The sequence below is a fragment of the Manihot esculenta genome, chromosome 17 (assembly GCF_001659605.2).
Source record: "Manihot esculenta cultivar AM560-2 chromosome 17, M.esculenta_v8, whole genome shotgun sequence".
NCBI lineage: Eukaryota > Viridiplantae > Streptophyta > Magnoliopsida > Malpighiales > Euphorbiaceae > Manihot > Manihot esculenta.
In genome coordinates, this window is record NC_035177.2 from 26,766,249 (window position 1) to 26,785,174 (window position 18,926).

At 35.0% G+C, this 18,926-nt stretch overlaps 3 protein-coding genes across 3 annotated transcripts; 1 reads left to right on the top strand and 2 right to left on the bottom strand.

The window, feature by feature from the left end:
• Positions 1-7,360: 7,360 nt before the first annotated feature.
• Positions 7,361-8,726, bottom strand: LOC110605711 (glucan endo-1,3-beta-glucosidase 3). Its single transcript, XM_043952347.1, has 6 exons — positions 8,646-8,726; positions 8,525-8,553; positions 8,206-8,440; positions 8,011-8,037; positions 7,893-7,936; positions 7,361-7,800 (listed from the first exon to the last, which is right to left on the bottom strand). The coding sequence occupies exons 1-6, from the start codon at positions 8,707-8,709 to the stop codon at positions 7,546-7,548; spliced, it is 654 nt and encodes a 217-aa protein (XP_043808282.1). The 5' UTR covers positions 8,710-8,726; the 3' UTR covers positions 7,361-7,545.
• Positions 8,727-11,077: 2,351 nt separating this feature from the next.
• LOC110605523 (LRR receptor-like serine/threonine-protein kinase FLS2) lies at positions 11,078-15,246 on the top strand. The gene is made up of 2 exons (XM_021744138.2): positions 11,078-14,562; positions 14,797-15,246. The coding sequence occupies exons 1-2, from the start codon at positions 11,424-11,426 to the stop codon at positions 15,117-15,119; spliced, it is 3,462 nt and encodes a 1,153-aa protein (XP_021599830.1). The 5' UTR covers positions 11,078-11,423; the 3' UTR covers positions 15,120-15,246.
• A 126-nt stretch (positions 15,247-15,372) lies between these two features.
• On the bottom strand, positions 15,373-16,376 carry LOC110605524. The gene is made up of 2 exons (XM_021744140.2): positions 16,206-16,376; positions 15,373-16,137 (listed from the first exon to the last, which is right to left on the bottom strand). The coding sequence occupies exons 1-2, from the start codon at positions 16,374-16,376 to the stop codon at positions 15,463-15,465; spliced, it is 846 nt and encodes a 281-aa protein (XP_021599832.1). The 3' UTR covers positions 15,373-15,462.
• Between the last annotated feature and the right edge of the window lie 2,550 nt (positions 16,377-18,926).

Below are 18,926 nucleotides of genomic sequence, written 5' to 3' on the forward strand. Positions count from 1 at the left end.
TGCACGGTTATGGGACTCGAAGACCAGGAGCCCAGAGGAGGCCCTGGAAAATGGTAAGTAATGTATGTTATGACAGGAAGACCAGGCCCCATTCTACAGGCCTGGCACAGAGTTAACTTGGACTATTTGGTGACAAGTTCACCCAACCCTTATGTGAATTGTCTGTGTTATGATGCATTCCATTTGAGCATAGTGTTAATGTGTTTTACTAGCTCTACTCACTGGGCTTTTAGCTCACCCCTCTCCCTTTACCCCCAGGCTTGCAGGTACAGTATAGAGCGGGAGTCCGGATAGAGTAAAGAAGTCATGTTATGTAATAGCTAGTAACGGACATGATCAAATTGTAATGTAAAAGTACAGTATAGTTATGTAATGAGTTTTATGGATGATAGTGTGTGCTTGACCATAGAATGTTGTATCCCTTTTTATACATGATCTTAGAGATTTTGATGATGTTTATGTAAACCAGCTCAACACAGGTTATGTTACCCCTTTGAGGGCACAGATGAGATCCCACAGGGGGATCAAAGTTATGTTCATGTTTATGCACAGGTTGAGTTTGGTTGATGAGTATGTAAAGGAAAGTTTTAATTTTTATGCTTATTGTTGATCATGTATGGGATTACACAGGTTCACAGGTTATATGTCAGGCTTGCTACGGGTCCCGGCGGCCTTAAGTCGACCCGGATCCTAGCGCCGGTAGCGGTCCGATTTTCGGGTCGTTACATGGACTTTCCATCTCATCTCATGCCATGCATGTCATATCATCTCATATTGTGTCATATCACACATCAGACTGAGGGCTAATGGATCATTCAACATTCATCCACCTCACTACTCATTAGAGAATGCAATGCACCATATTCGTGAATTCTAATGCAATCACCCTAGTACATAACATGGTAGTCATGATGCATGAAATATGCTAAAAGCATTCCATTTCTCATTGAAAAGAATTAAGTTTAGTTCCACTCACCTCTAGCCACTACTGGCTAATTCTGGGCCAATCTCTAACTCTGGGGCCTCCTCGATTCCTCGGTCCAAACCTACACAGGTGGACACAACTGAGGTACCAAACACACTCGAAACCACTCATAAACAACTCTTAAACAACTCCCCAAAACCCCTCTAGAACATCTCAAAACATGCATGCAAAACAAGCAAAAGAAGGCTGGACAGGACACTTTCGGCAGCAAGTTCGGCGGCCGAATGTCCTCTCCAGAGCCGAAACTCATGCACCTTCAGCGGCCGAATCTCCACTTTCGGCAGCCGAACCCTTTCGGGGGCAAGGTTCGGGGGCTGAAACACACTCCAGAGACGAAAGTCTCTAACCTTCGGCGGCACCTTCGGCGGCCGAATCCCCCTTCCAGAGCCGAAACTCAAAACGCTCGGGGGCACGCTTTGGCAGCCGAAGCCACCTCCTCAAGGGGTTCGGCGGCCGAATGTACCTTCGGCTGCCGAACCTAAGTTCATTCAGAACTCTTCCTCGACAGCAAACAAGTCTCCCAACTCTCTCATACCCCCAAATCATGCATCCAACCTCTCAACCCATGCATATACTCATGTACATGCATAAAGGGGTCCAAAACTAACTTAAAACCCCAACAAAAACATCACACAACACACATAACAAGCTTTCATGCATAAACCCTCAAAATCATCCTTTTACCCTAATCATGCATCTCTACCCATAACCTCCATCAAACCTCTATCAAACATCAAAAGCAGTTCAAGATCTTCACTTACCTCTTGAAAACAAGAAGATGACCGATCTGAACTTAGAGATATGGAGCAACTCTTCTTCAACCTCTCCAAACCTCAAAACTTAGCTTTTTAACTCAAAACCTTCAAAACAACATTCAAACGCATTAAATCCGTGTAAGATTTGATAAAACTCTGAAGAACACCCATGGAGGACATGGTCTTACCTCAGAAAGTGAAAGGAAAGTGACACTTATCCATTTCACCGACTGGAAGACGATTTATAGGGGGCTGACCAACTCACCTTCGGCAGCCAAACCTGCATGCAAAACCATGCAACGTTCGGCGGCCGAACGTAGAGTTTCGGAAGCTGAATCTAAGGCACTTTCGGCGGCCGAACATTACCTTCGGCGGCCGAACCTGCATTTTGCCTCCTTGGTCTTTTCTCTTCAAAACTCAGTCCTATCGCAATTGAAAACGTTAAAACACTTTAAAACATTTTAGAAAACCTTTCTCTTATCCTTCTAGACACCTCTGACATCCTCGAATTCCACCGAACAGTAGGAATTCCGATGTCTGATCTAGCGGGGTATTACACCAGCACAAAGCACAAATCATAAACCTGTTCCAATGGTCAAATAAGCTATGAACAGAGATAGTAGCCACTTGAACAAGTGACTAACTCAGTAACCAGGGGTGGGTATCACCAATATGCACCTTTGCGTAAAAAGGATTGGTGACTTTTTCAGGCAAGGATAAGAATAAGTGCTGCTGAATAAAAAAGTGTGTTTAAAAAAAAAAGGGCAAGTTACTCTTAGGGGTTGCATCAAGCTTAAAACAAAAAGAATAAGCATGATTGAACCAAAAACCTTTCTCTTGGCCACGGTAGGTAAAAGGAAACAAGGGAAGGAGAGGACAACCTTGGTGCATGTACTATATACTGTGATACTTCAGTTTAGGAGTCTAGGGGGGCTGATTAAGTGGTACTTAGACTCAAAAGAAAAAGGAGCTTGATTGACTAAGTTACTTGTTGCTTGAGGACAAGCAAAAAGTTAGGTGTGGGGGTATTTGATCAAACATAATTTAGCCACATTTTTATTATCTTTATTACTGCTTAATTACACATTTTCCAGCTTAATTTATGGTTTTTGTCATGTTTTTACAGAAAAGGAAGAAAATGGAAAGTTGGAGAAAAAGTGTAGAAAAAGCTGAAAAAGTGATTGGGTCAAAGTGATTTGGCCAAATCATTGCCCAAATCAAGTTGAAGCAGAAAACTGAGACTAACTCACAGAAAGTGATTGGGGCAAGCGATTTGGGCAAGTCACCGCCCAAATCAAAATGACACAGAGGCGGACAGCAGAGCAGGAAAAAGGCAGAATTCAAAATTCAAAAGCATTAAAGTCCTATCCTACTTCAAACACTTCAAGATCAATCCTAGGACATCTCTAAGAGTCACTCCAAGAAAGACTTTCTCAAGAAGAAGAATTCATTCATAATTAAATACAAAAGCAAAGAAGGAGTAAAAGACCACAAAAAACCAATTCAAATTAGGATTTTAAGTCCTAATTGGATTATGACTCTTCACCTATAAAAGGAGGCAGCCCCAAAATTAGCAAATCATCATCAGATCTTCTGTAGAATCTCATCGGCAACACTGCAGAATTCCAGCAGCCTCTCTTCTTCTACTTTTCTCCTTTCTTCTTGTGTATTTTGTCCACCATGAGTGGCTAAACACTTTTCTTTCTAGTTGAAGTTGGGAATTTTCAGTTTTGTGATGAATTGGGAGATTTAAAACTCTATTATTAAAACTCCTATTTACTTTCAATATTTATGCAACTTGATCTTTCTATTATTATTACTTTGCTTTTAGAATCAATTAAGGCCTTTTGCTTTTAATTGCTTGAGTAATATATTATTTGAATGATTTAGGTCCGTAATTGCTTAGATTGTTTAAACTCAAATATAATCAGTTGTATAATCTAAACTTGACCACGCGGTTGGCAAGATTAGAATTAGGTTTCTCTGAGTCTTAAGGCACTTAACAGTTGAAAAGTAAAAATCCCCAAGGATGTTCCTTGGTAACTTGTTAACTAGTGTTTGATTAGCGAACGTTTTTTAATCAAACTAGAACTAAGGAGGAATTTGGATTGTGAGAAGCGTCTTCCACATCCTAAACTAATTTATTGAAATAAATAGGAGTATTAAAGAGTCAATGATCAATTCTAAACAAATTGAAATAGATCCATACTTCAACTAGAATCCTTTTCCCATTGGAATTCTCATCTTTTTAAATTATTGCTTTCTCTCGCTATTTAGTTTTAATTCATCAAATCAAACCCTCCTTTTTACTTTTTTTGTTTACCTTAATAATTATTAGGAAAATCCGTAGTATCAAATCCCTGTGGTTCGACCCTATTGCTACTATCCACAAATTATTTGTTGATTGATAATAGATTTATTTTTTACGGTTTCGACAACCGCTATCCGTTCCGCATATGAGATAGTAACCAGAATAAACAAAAACAAAATACCTTGTAGCCTAGGCTTTTGAGTTTGAGATTGCATTGCTATTGCTATGGCTGAGAATGATATGAAAAGAGAAGCTCCAATCTAGTAAAAGCTTTTATTAATACCAAAAGAAAATTGGATCCGCAAATCTTGACCAATATGATAATGATAAAAGGAGAAAGAAAAATATGACACGTTTGATCCATATGGATCTTCAGAAGGACAACTGAGATTGAGTTGTGATCTCTGTTTGCATTGACAAAAACCAAGAAGGCAGTGGCCACCATTTACATTCAAAGAAGATAGACTAAAAGAGTCAATGAGAACTATGCAAGTAGTGGATTTCAGATTTGTACATATCAGTGTCAGTGCCAAACACGGCTTTGACAGTTATCACTTGACAGTGTAGTGTGTCTCTGCTTTGTGGGCGAACAAGTTGGCAGGAAACAGCGTTGAATGATGAGTTGGCCTTTTGGAGTTGTGCCTGCGAAATTCCGCTAAGTGCTAAAAGAAGGAAAGGAAATGTCTAAGTGTGAATTGAATGTGCAACTACGCGTTTTAGACTTGGGTGCATGTCTACTCGAGTTGCATAGGCCCCATATATATTATATATATAAAAATTGCCAAGTGCATTTTTTCTAAAATGATGTGAAGATTGCTTTTTTTACACTATCTTAAAATTAGTTTAAATAATTTTTAAACCCATCTATTCACATAATCTAAACATATAGTTAAGTTTAAACTAACTATTATATATGATATCAATTTTCAATATCCCATTCAATTTCGCGGCATCCCATTAGGATTTTTTAATGCAGAATCTAGTATAATTATTAACATAGAACTAAACCCTTTATTATTATATTTGACTAGTATCATAGGTGGCTCTATCTTATCTCACGTATAACCCTTTCTTCTTCATACTTCGTATAATTTTTTAGATTTAGAGTGACTCTAATACCAATTATAACAGTTTAATAGAAAGAGTTGATCATGAGAATTCATGAATGGACTACTTCTTTTATTAAAGGGGCAAAATAGTAATTATACAATAATATGAATGGACTACTTTTATTAAAGGGGCAAAATAGTAATTATACAATAATATTTATATCGTTGTTACAATAATACCCATATTGCAAGTAGGTTGAAAAAGACCTATTAGGAGTGCTTACGGTATCCAATTAGGCCGGTCTGATACCTAACTAGCCACTTCCTAAAGAGTTTTAGAAATAAAATAACTCTTAAATATATCTCATATGATACACTTTCAAAATAAATACTTAAAAAAAGTTATACCAAATATTCTCGACTCTTAAATTTCAATTAATTTATATTAATTTATCCCACTATTCTTTTCTTGATGTGAGATTTGTGCACTCAATTTCAATTATATTCAAATTCAAAATATCTCTATTTTGTAAATAATTCCAGTATTAATATCTTAAATTTTATTTATTTTATTTTACTTTTCCTTTTAATGGTCCTTGATAATGCTTATATAAATTATTGGAGACTTTTGAGTTCTATCTCATTTAAATGTTCTCATTTTTATTATAATGATTATTATTTTTTTTTTTTTTGAAAATCATTGTAATGAATGTATTAATTCATCTAACTTAATTTTATTGAATGACTTTTAAAATTAAAGTGTTAATTTTATGGACAATATAAAAGTTCTTGTTAAAAATATAAAGTTCAATTATTTGATATAAACCAAAAGTACTTTAATATCTCTAAATTACTAAGTGCTTGGCTTTTTTGTGTCACAGTTTTTTAGCTATACTTCTCTTACTTAGAATTAGGTTAATAACTGAAAAAAAAATTCCTATACTTCGTATTTTTCTTTTCTATGATATCCTGTTACTTTTATTATCAATTTTGATGGAATTGAAATTCCAGGAGCATACGATTTTGACTCAAGAAATTTAATTCAATGAAAAATCAATGAATCGGTAGGAGCGAGCAGTATTCGGTTCAAATTGAAAAAATCGATCGAATCAAACTGATATAAAATTTTGGTTTGGTTTTTTATACATTTCAGTTCTGTTCGGTTTTTAATTTTAGAAATTTCGATTATTTTGGTTCGGTTCGATTTTGATCAGAAAAAACTGAAAAAACCAAACTGAACCGATTAGTGATAATAATATATTTTTTTAATAATATAGAGAAATTAAATCATATTAAAATTAAAATATTTTAATTAAATTTTAAAATATTAAAAATAAAGTGTAAAAAATAAAAAAAATTATTAAAAATCAAAACCGATCAAACCGAATTGAATCGAACCGAATCAGACCGATTTGGTTCGATTCAGTTTCTGATCAAAATCGGTTCGGTTCGATTTTTATAAATACTAAAATTTTAATTTTTAGTTTATTCGGTTCGGTTTGATTTTGAACCGAACCTACCGAATGCTCACCCCTATAAATCGTAAATCGGGCACGTTTTGAAAGGAAATAAATGAAGGCAGTAAATAAAAGTAAATGAGCTATGTATTATGTTTAGAGAGGATAAAATATTAAAAGTGCAAATGGGTGACAAAGAGATGAAAGAGTTATCGTCTCGTGGTTGGATACTCCTGCAACACATCCCAACGAACAAGATAAAGAGTATTTTTAATAGGTTTTTAGTATGATTAATCGATAATTAACAGTTGACTAATAAATGTTGAATCAGTACTAAATCCATTCTCTGCCTGTACACACATTTAAGATTATATACATTTAAGATTATATACGGACAAGAGAAAGGAGAAGATTTTGGCTTCTGATGATGTTACAATGAGGTTAGAGGTATTAATATCCGACTTAGTTTTCTACTAGACGTGCTTAAAGGAGTCCGAACAACCAGGAAAAAAGATTTTCTTGGATTACGCCCAAATTTAAATCTAATTATTGATGTTATAACAATATTACTTGTTGCATTCACAAGCTTCAACTTAGAACACTCCAATCCCTAATCCTTTTATCAAAAGGAAAACAATTTTTCCTATCCAATAATTTGAAATTAAAATATACCTAGAAAACTATTTTTAACGAATAAATTTCAGAATTTACCTTATAATGATAAAAAGAAAATTATGTTCTATAATAAAAAGAAATGTACCAAGGAAATTAAAAGCCATATTCACTTAATTTTTTTCCACATTATTTATTATCATAATTATCATCAGAACACAACACATTGCACCTCCTAAGTCTCTCTCAACACTTATTCATTACTAATTAAACTCAAAATGTGCAATTTCCATAACCTGCAAAAAAAACACAAAAAATTACCAGATCATAATATTTTTATACATCATTAAAATTTATAATAAAAAAATAATTTAATTTAATTTTGCAATTGGGTACCTGGATTTGTCGTCACAAGCAGACCAGTACCTCTAAACTCACAGCTATTGCTGCCTCTACCTGTGCTCTGGTAGTAAAGATTCATGGCAAATGCTGCATGGTTCATTAGAGTTGTTGGAGAGAAGCATGATCCACCATCCTGTATAGGGCTACAGTCCACATGATTGCATGAAAAATTTATATTTTCTTGCAGCATATCATCTTCTGTTGCTGGTTTAGCTACACACCATGTTTCCTGAAAACACCAAGCCCTTTTTTAAATATCAACACCAGCTTTAATGAAGTTTAATCCATGTTGCTAATTAAAGAGTCTTGATTTGAATATACATATGTTTTATTATATGGTTTTCCATATGCTTCTAGATTTCCACCTGCAAAATTAACTTAAGATCAGTAAATACTGTATAAATCATGTGAAAATGAAACTCTACGTTGCATGGCTTACCACTCTCATAAATGCAGCTACCAGAGCCTGCAGCAAAAAGGTGAAAATCAGGAAAAGTTGGCTAACAAATTAATGTTGTAAAAAAAGATTGTGTATTTCAAAAAATTTTTAAAGACGGTGTCCAAAGTGACTTAGGTTTTATCATCCTATCTTATTTTTTCAACAATTAAAAGGGTAGAAATTGTAAAGGCTTACTTGGATCGCTCAAGGAAATTAGTGCAGAGTTTGTGAAGTTACAGTCCTCCTCGTGCCTACCCATGAACTGGTAGTACAAGTTCATAGCAAAGGAGGCATGGTGGTGATAAGTATTTGGGTAGAAGCAGCTGCTTCCTTGTTGTATCTGTGAGCAACGCACATGGCTGCAGGCGTAATCTAGGTTCACTAGTAGCTCAGAGTGGGTGGTTGAAGGGTTCACAATGCACCAAGTTTTCTGCAACAACATCAGAAATTTTTAACAAGTAATGAAACGCAAGAAAAATATTCGTAAACTGAAATTTTTGTTCAGGACTTTTACTTGTCCATTAGCCGTCTTCAGATTCCATCCTGCAAATTTCCATTCAAAATCTTTAGTAAATTATATATATATATGAAAATTAGACAATGTAGCAAAGTAAGTGGAAAAATGGAAGGCGTACCTAAGTTGAAGCAGGAAACCATGAGAAGAGAGAGAAGGGGAAGAGTATTAGTTAGTTTAGGCATTTTGGTTGTGTGATGAAGATGGTGAAGGGAATTAATGAAGAAAAGATAAGAGAGGAGGCAATATATTTATACACCAAACGAATAAATACTTGATAAATTAGCAAAAATATAGTAGTTTGACAATTAATTATATTTTATTAACTCGATTTACGTATACCGGTTGCGTGTAAGTATATATATATATATAGAGTGTGTGAATAGAACTTATTACTATGTCTTAAAACAAAATTAAGTGATGCAAAACATAGTAGGTTCAACAATTAATTATATTCTATTAACTCGATTTACATACACTGGACGTGTAAATATATATATAGATTGTGTGAATAGAACTTATTACTACTTCCCGAAATAGAGTTAAGTGATGCTTCCGAGTTCCGAGTTCCAACCATGAGGCAAGAAGCATCATCCTAGTAGTTGAGTGACCTCATTGTGGTTGTTTACTCTCAAAGAGTGTGAACTATGTCATGCATTTAAGGTTAGACGCCCTAATGTTGTATGGAATGAAAAATTAATAAAAATTAAATATGTAGATAATGATATGTTCGATTCAGTTCAGTCTTTGAAATTGAACCGACTGATATTTTTTAACACCACGTAAACATCTCATATGGTATCATTATGATAGGACATATTGAAATTATTTAATGTTATTCTATTTTTGTTATTTAAGAATTTTTTAAAAAAATTATCTAAACTGAATTTATATAGATCTATAATACTCTCAATTTACATTGAATTATGTAAATGCAGACTATGTAAAAATTTTCTATCTTTTAGAAAAAAAAGTCAATTAAGCAAATTTTTAATACCAAAAAGATATTGCTTAGCCAAAAAATATACTGTCATGTTCCTATTCCAATTGACACGATAAAAACTGAGCAATTTGTAAGGAGGAAGCAAGGTGGAGGATATTTTGAATATAATAACTTCTAGTAAAACTTTGCAAGATTTCCTTTGCATTGATTGGATCACCGAGAGGGAATCTCCTTTCAAAATGACGTTGTGAAAAGTTTTATAGTGAAAATTTGAAAATGTGAAAATTTTCATGTCGAAGGAATTTTCACGTCAAGGAATTTTCATGCCACCTAGAACATTGACATAAAAATTCTTACTATCGAGCAATATTACATCCTGAACTACGCTGTTGGTGATGAAGTCAAACCGCAAGCTCTAGTGTATTTTTAAAGGGACAAAAAGCACATAAAAAAAACGTTATTAATCATCTTACAAAGCAATATAGATACATACACAATATATGATTCAATTAAACTTACAATTGAAAGTCTCTTGCATTTTGGATTTCAACCGTAATTATTTTGCTTTCAAGCAATTTGCCCTTTGGATTTCAACCGTAGTTATTTTGCTTTCAAGCAATTTGCCCTTGTCCGTCGAAGGTTCCACCACCGGATAATTTAAATCGATCAATGTATGCAAAAGTAATCCAGCTGTCCTTGGCATGCTTGCTAGGGTTTATCGGTGCCAACAAAGTTCCTTGACTTGAAGCTCTATGACTCCCTTACATGGACTATTTAAGTCAATTAAATCTATGAAATAAATTTATAAAATCAGAAAAAAGAAAAATCATTTACAAAGCGAAAAAAATAAAAGAAAGATATTAGCAAAATCACGTGGTTCGAAATAGAATTATACTAAAATTTTCGTCTATCCGTATAAAACAATTTATATATCTATAATGAAATACTAAACTGGATAGATTTGAAACTAATAGAAATCTAAGTAGAAACCAGAATAAGGATTTGTACGGGTCAATTCAAATTTAACTCAACAATTAGCCATAATTGATGGTTCTAAATCAAAACCGAAGCGGAATAGGGCGGTAGGCAAACCCTAAATAAAGGAATTTATTTAAAAGCTTTTGTTTTTCTTAATATCATATTTTTCTTTAGATATGTAAAATCCAAGTAATGATTTAATTGAAAACAAAAACAAAAACAGAATCTTTGATCTTTATAAAATACAATAAATTTGCACCATATCCTCAGTGCAACCCATAAAGTCCAAATCCAACCCATCCTTTCATACCATTATCTGCAACTTGTAATATATTTTTACATAAAATATAATATATTTAAACTACAAGTTGGCTGCTTTATGCGTTTTGAGTCGATCTTCACTTCAGCTTATTTTCCATATTAAAAAAAAATTATTATTTAAACTCTATGGAAAACTTATTAGTTGATTTTTTAATTTTAAAAAATAATTAATTATTAAAATTAACACAATAACTAATTAATAAATTTTTTAAAAACTTCTTAATATATTTTTCAAAATCAAAATACCAACTAATAAATTTTCCATAATACAGTAAATTTCCCTACAAGTTATATTCCTGTCTGTCTAGTATGAACTGGATGACAAAACTGAGACGAGATGTGTCAAGCCTTAGTTTTTTGGATTTCTCTATCCCATCCTAGGTTTTGGACTTTATAGACTTCTGCAAATTTAATTATTTATTATCCGTAAGATGGTGGCCAACTGTTCTTAACGTTATACAATGAGCTGACAGGTCAATCTTTTGTTATTCTTGTGAAGATTCAACGCATAAGCATCCCCTTTTCTTCTTCTTGCTTGCTTTGACAGGATGAGCTTGTTATATGAGTCACCTTAGTTGAGATTTGTGGAGTCCATTATTGTTGAGAGCTTTATCTAATCGGAGTTTTTTCATATCAGTTTCAAGCATTTCGGTGGCAATGGTGTGTAAAAATATCAGTCTGTGCATATTCATTGTTTGCTCTGTTCTGGTTCATGTTCTATCTGCTGAACTAAGCTTGGAAGCTGAAAACCAGGCCTTGAAGGCTTTCAAGAATGGCATCACGCAGGATCCTTTAGGAGCACTTGCTAATTGGACTGATGCAACCCATCACTGCAACTGGTCTGGTGTTGCCTGTGACCCTTCCTCGAATCTTGTCATCTCCATTTCTCTTGTTGACAAGCAGCTTCATGGGCAGATATCTCCATTTCTTGGAAATCTCTCAGCTCTCCAGGTTCTTGATTTGACTTTAAATTCATTCACTGGGAACATTCCACCCCAGCTAGGACTTTGCTCTCAGTTAACAGAACTTACTCTTTATGAAAATTCCCTTTCAGGTCCAATTCCAGAAGAATTAGGAAACCTTCAAAATCTGATTTCTGTAGATTTAGGTGACAATACCTTGTCTGGAAATATTCCTGAAAGCATTTGTAGCTGCACTTCCTTGCAAGCGCTTGGTGTCATTTTTAACAATCTGACAGGACCAATACCCAGAAACATAGGGAACTTGGTTAACCTGCAACTTTTTGTTGCATATGGAAACAACTTAGAGGGCTCAATACCTGTTTCAGTTGGAGGATTGCAAGCTTTGCAAGCTTTAGACCTGAGCGTAAACCATTTGTCAGGACGAATACCTGGAGAGATAGGGAACTTGTCCAACTTGGAGTACCTTCAGTTGTTTGGAAATTCTCTTGTTGGCGAAATCCCTGCTGAACTAGGTCGCTGTAAAAGCCTTGCACATCTTGAACTATACAGCAATCAGCTCTCTGGAGCCATTCCCTCTGAGCTTGGAGATTTGGTCTATTTAGAAACATTGCGGTTGTATAAAAATAGGCTGAATTCTACGATTCCGCTTTCCTTATTCAACTTGACTTCATTAACCCATTTAGGTCTCTCAGAAAATCAATTAACTGGAATAGTACCTTCTGAGATAGGATCACTGAGGTCAATGGAGGTATTGACACTACATTCAAACAAGTTCACAGGGGAGATACCTTTTACAATAACAAGCCTGTCAAACTTAACATACCTGTCTATGGGCATGAATTTCCTGACAGGGAAACTTCCATCAAATATAGGAGTGCTTTACAATTTGAGGAACCTTAGCCTGAACTACAACCTTCTTCAGGGAAGTATTCCTTCTAGTATCTCCAATTGTACCCAACTTCTGCATATAGATTTATCTTATAATAGGATTACTGGGAAAATTCCCTGGGGTTTGGGGCAGTTGCATAATTTAACAAAGCTATCTCTTGGACCAAATCTAATGTCTGGGGAAATACCTGATGACCTTTATAATTGCTCCAATCTTGAGATCTTGAGTTTGGGAGAGAACAATTTCAGTGGATTGCTAAAATCAGGAATTGGGAAGCTCTATAATCTCCGGACTCTCAAAGATGGCTTCAATTCTTTCACAGGGCAAATCCCACCAGAGATTGGCAATTTAAGTCAACTGATCACTTTATCACTTTCTGGAAATAGGTTTTCAGGCTTCATTCCACCAACATTATCCAAGCTTTCTTCCATCCAAGGGCTTGCCTTGCAAGGAAATGATCTAGAAGGTGCAATACCCGAGACTATTTCTGAACTGAAAAATTTAACTGTTCTGTTCCTGGGGCTCAACAGGTTCACGGGTCCAATTCCAGATGTTATCTCAAAACTTGAAATGCTTTCAGACTTGGACCTGCACAGCAACATGTTAAATGGGTCCATTCCTAAAAGTATGGCGGCTCTTAATCGACTAATATCTCTTGATATCTCTCACAACCATCTCACAGGATCAATTCCTGGATCTATGCTGTCCAGCATGAAAAGTATGCAGATTTTTCTTAACTTGTCATACAATTTGTTGGAGGGAGACATTCCAGCTGAGCTAGGAAGTTTGGAAGCAGTACAAGCCATTGATCTCTCAAACAACAATCTTTCAGGAGTCATTCCTGAAACACTTGGAGGCTGCAGAAACTTGTTCTCCCTTGATCTGTCAGGGAACAAACTCTCTGGTCCAATTCCAGATAAACCTTTGAGCCATATGAGGGTTCTTACAAGCATGAACCTTTCCAGGAATGATTTAGATGGTCCAATCCCTGAAAGTTTGGCAGAGTTGAAGCATCTAACAACTCTAGACCTCTCTCAGAACCAGCTGAAGGGCAAAATACCTGAGAGCTTTGCCAATCTTTCCTCCTTGAAACAACTTAATTTGTCTTTTAATCAACTTGAAGACCAAGTTCCTGAGACTGGCATATTCAAAAGCATAAGTGCTTCCAGTTTGATTGGCAACCCTGGCCTCTGTGGATCCAAGTCTCTACAGCCATGCAGGAAAAGGAGTTCCCTTTCCTTATCGAAGAAAACAGTCTGGATTCTGATTTCAATTGGTGTGGTTTTCACACTTCTTATTTTGGCGGTATTGATCTCAATACTCCTCCGATCTGCTAGAAAGCCTAAAGCAGAACGAATTGAAGATGCAGAACCAGAATTCACTTCAAAATTGAAACTCACAAGGTTTGAGCCGATTGAATTAGAAAATGCAACTAGCTTCTTCAGCGAAGATAACATTATTGGTGCCAGCAGTTTGAGCACTGTTTATAAGGGCCAATTGGAAGACGGAGGGATTGTAGCTGTAAAGAAACTGAATTTGCAACAGTTCCCTGAAGAATCTGACAGGAGCTTCTATAGAGAAGTCAAAACATTGAGCCAGTTGAGACACAACAATTTGGTGAAGGTAATTGGTTATGCCTGGGAGAGCACAAAACTAAAGGCTTTAGTTCTTGAATACATGCACAATGGGAGCTTGGACAGCATCATCCATGACCCTCATGTCGATCAATCGAGGTGGACATTATCTGAGAGAATCAATGTCTGTATTTCAATTGCAAGTGGACTGGATTACTTGCATTCTGGGTATGACTTCCCCATTGTTCACTGTGATTTGAAACCCTCCAACATTCTGTTGGACAGTAATTGGGCTGCCCATGTTAGCGACTTCGGAACGGCTCGCATACTTGGCGTTCATCTCCAGGATGGAAGTAGTCTTTCCTCTGTATCATCAGCTTTCCAGGGCACTATCGGCTATTTGGCACCAGGTAACCTTCTATGCTCATTCATCATATAGCTCACGCTTTTTTTTTTCTTGCAACTAGTTCACTAATTTCTGCAAGTCAATTATAGTTTAGATGAACTAAACAATCCAAAACCTGGTACCCAAGGTAGATATGCAAATGAAAATTTGTTTTAACACTCATAAATTTGTCTAGCCTTTAGAACTATTACTTCGTTTCTGTGGATTTGACTTCAGTTCATGCCTATGGTATTATCAGAATTTGCATATATGAGGAAGGCAACAACAAAAGTAGATGTCTTCAGCTTTGGGATTATAGTGATGGAGTTCCTGACAAAACGAAGGCCAACCCAAATTACAGAAGAGGATGGACTTCCCATCAGTCTGAGTCAAGTGATTGAGAAAGCCCTTGGCAATGGCATCGATGGACTTCTTCAAGTAGTAGACCCTATGATTCATGCTCCCAAGGATCAAGAAAGAGTTGCAGAGCTCTTTAAGCTTTCCTTGAGCTGTACCAACCCAAATCCTGATAATCGACCCAACATGAATGAGGTGCTGTCTTCCCTCAAGAAGCTGAGTTGATAAACTCCAAATTGCAATGATCTTGATAATGAAGTATCGAATGAGAGTCAAACTAAATAATAATGTGCAACAGTTTTTGAATTTCATTGGAATGGATTTGCTGTTTTGGATGGGAAATTTAATAAAAGATTAGAATCTCGGTGATTTTTTGCACAGCGGGTCAAATTGTTTTAATTTCTTGTTCAGAAGATCATATAAATTCATAGTCTTCCATCCATTGCAGCCTAACCATGCTACATCCACCAGGAAGAGAAGGGAACAACAACTCTTAGAAGAACTCATTTATGTGAAAATTTCTACAAACAGATACGGAGCAATATAAACCACACAAGAATATGATGCCTCACTTTGATTCTCTTGGGGGATCATACTTCAGAAACTCCTCAATTGTTGAAGGAAACTCCAAGCCACCAAAACTAGCACCATCTCCATCCTCATACTGAAAAGCAGCCTTACCCAAAAGCAAAAAAGCCACTCTCAGTGGCTCTCTCTTCTCTTCTCCACCACAATTCTGTAAATAGTACTTAATCCACCCCTCGAATCTCTCCACTTCCTTTTTACACTTGGGCCCCTTGGCTCCAACAATCTTGTCATAAAAACCACCCTCACATCTACAAGAATCATCACAAGACCTTTCTTTCTCTTCTTCTTTCTCATGGTTTCTTTGCTCAATATCTGACAAGCCTAATAGCTGCATTAACAATTCAATCTCATCAACACCATTAGTTTCAGTTCCATAGATTGTTTTGAGCTGTTCTTGGGGGATTTCGTGATGTGGGTTTTGACTGGCTGATGAAGAGTGTAGAGAAGATGAAAGGAATGCCGGTGGAGGCTCACTGCTTTCTTGGAGAGGCGTTGAGTTATTGGTGTTGGGTTCTTGGTCGACGTGCAGATATATCGGCGTACTTAGAGATTCTGTCGATAATTCGTTAACGCGCAAATATGCTGGTGGTAGGGGTGGTGGCGGCGACAAACTGAAGGGTTGCGTTGGGCTTTCAAGCTTCAATCTTTTCTCAACCTGCAAGATAGATGAGACCATGAGAGAGGAAAAATGTTAAATTAAGAAAGTATGAACGTATAACCTACCTGCCTCAGAGATGAGAAGAAATTGGAATGCAGAGACGACGGTTGCATTTGGGCTAAGCCACCAACAAGCCCTTCGGATTTAGAACGATTGTGCAGAACTAGAAACACGGCGGCGGCAACGGGCAACCAAGCCGAGGTTAAATTAGTTAAATTAATTTCGGAACCTTGCATTTTTGTTTAAGGATAAAACAAGTTAATAAAACTGTGTGTTTTTACATAAAAATCAAATAAGTTTTAACATAATTAAATATTATTTTTTATTAATAAATTTTTATTTTCGTAATTGAAATTTTTTATTTATTAATTCAATGTATTTTTATTTTTATTTAAATTAAAATATTAAAATTTATATTTTAAATTAAAAAATATTTTATTATTAAAATAGTAATATTATATTATGTAAGAATTTATTTCACTTTTAATAAAAACTTAATTAACAAAAAAATTAAATTTATTTTACTCTTAAATAAATATAAATTGAACTTACTCTTAAATATCAAAATAAAATTATATATATACAAAAATTTTAAATAATTTTTATTGAATCGAATCTCGAATAACTTCCAAACGGTTGGTACACCCTTATGACACGAATATTATGTTCCTAATTTAGGTAGGCTGAATTTGATTCGATCGGGTGGTTGGGCTTTCTGTACCGGATGATTTGGACTTTTTAGACTTGTTTATGGCTTTATACATTTATCCCAAGAGCCATGTTAATGCATTTCACTGTATATATAGTGACAAGACTCCAACAATATAACAAACAAAAAACATCTCATCTTTCCATATCCCTGTCTGGAGTTTTAATGTGGTACAAACATGTTCACATTGCTATGTCGGACCACTTTAAAATTGAAAACTTAAATCAGGGCTTTTTTTTAATTATTCAAGATTAACGTAGGAAATTAAAAAATATATAATAACTAAGAATTCTCTACAAAATTAACTAGTCTTTACAAAATCATTATGTAAGGAAAAATAAAGATTTGATTAGATAGCGCTCGAGTGCAACACACGTGCTGCATATCCCTGCAGCTTTCTGTTCTCGTCACTATGATGATAGGATAGCTAACCAACGCTTTAATTAATTAGACCCCTCAATAACTCAAAACTATATTGAGTATTGACCCACTTCATTTTCCATTATAGTGACTTTTTTTCTACTAGCCCAATGTTGCTTCCTACAGTGCAGTAGGTGATGCATCTTCCATGCGGGCCTCGTTCCTCCCTTGTAAATATAATTTTTGTGTTTTTATTTTGCAGATGTGTGTGGAGGGAAGGTATGGTAAGGGTACGTGCCGTACCGATAATCGGAAAATACTTTGAAAATGATGAAAATGCCGCAGCGGCGCAGCCGGTGGTACCGCAGCGGCACAATCAGTACCTTATTAAAGGGAAGCTCCTGACTCCGCCACTGGTATAAGCGTTGAATTTTCTCCTCTTCATCGTCACATCGCATCCTCATTCTTTACTACGCACAAAAAGAATATAAAATTTTTGCACGGTTTTGGTCTTACCCTACTGCCTAATTGTCCTCATAAAGAGAGAAAAAGGTAATTAATTTCAATAAAATTAACCCTAATGTCATGATTGTTAATCATTTATGTAATCCTCAATCACTGTTTAATCCATTTACTTTAATTTCTTTAATTTTATAAAAAGAGAAGAAGACTCATCACCTTCCTAAAGTTTATAATATATGAAATTAATCTTAGTAATCAAAACACATTTAAAATTTTAGATTTTAATTTAGATTTATTTATATGATTCAATTTTGATGGAGTTACTATCAAATTAAGTTGGTTTATTTTTATATTTTTAATTTAAACTAATTTAACTCAGAATTTAAGAAATAATAAAAATAATTTGATTAATTAGGAATTATGAAATTTATCTTAAAAATAAAAATTGAAATTCATAATTTTAGACTAGTTAAAAATTTAGCTTATAAAAATTAATGTTTAAACAAAATTAAAAAATTCCTATATTGCATTCATTCAAATAAATTTAAACAATTTTCTCACTGTGAAATTAACATTTAGAAAAAAGAAGAAGAAAATCCCAAAATAGCATTCACACAAGAAGGGTCGACTCCAACAAACCACCGTACGCTATTTCGTCAAACCTGGTGGGCCCCACTTTACTGCTCCTGGTTCACGCGTGCTTCGTCATCAAACGGTCCACAACCCATCCCGCATAATGCGGGATTGGGTTTCTAATGCTTACCAAATATCCGACGCTCCAGATTCTTCGCATTTGACTCCACATTGCCCGAGAAAAATGCACACAACCCGATAATATAAATATAATATTTTAAAAAATTAATTTAATAATCAATATGATCTCTCCATTTAAAAAACAGAATAGGTTTTTAGAATGTATTGTTTCTCCTCAGTTGTCTGAGGCATTAGCTCTCAATCCACTTAGAAAATCATAGGAAAAATAATGTGAATATTGAGATTGATGCGAGTTAGAAAATCATAGGAAAAATAATGTGAATATTGAGATTGATGCTAAAAGTGTAACGAGTGTGACAGACATTTTCAGATCTTACAATGATTGAAATTTATAATAATCTCGTTACACAGATATTTTCAGATCTTACAATGATTGAAATTTATAATAAATTTTAAGTTAAAATTATTTTTAATAGCCGTATATTATACTCATTTTAAAGTATGGACTAATATTCTAAATTTTATTTATAATTCTCTCTTA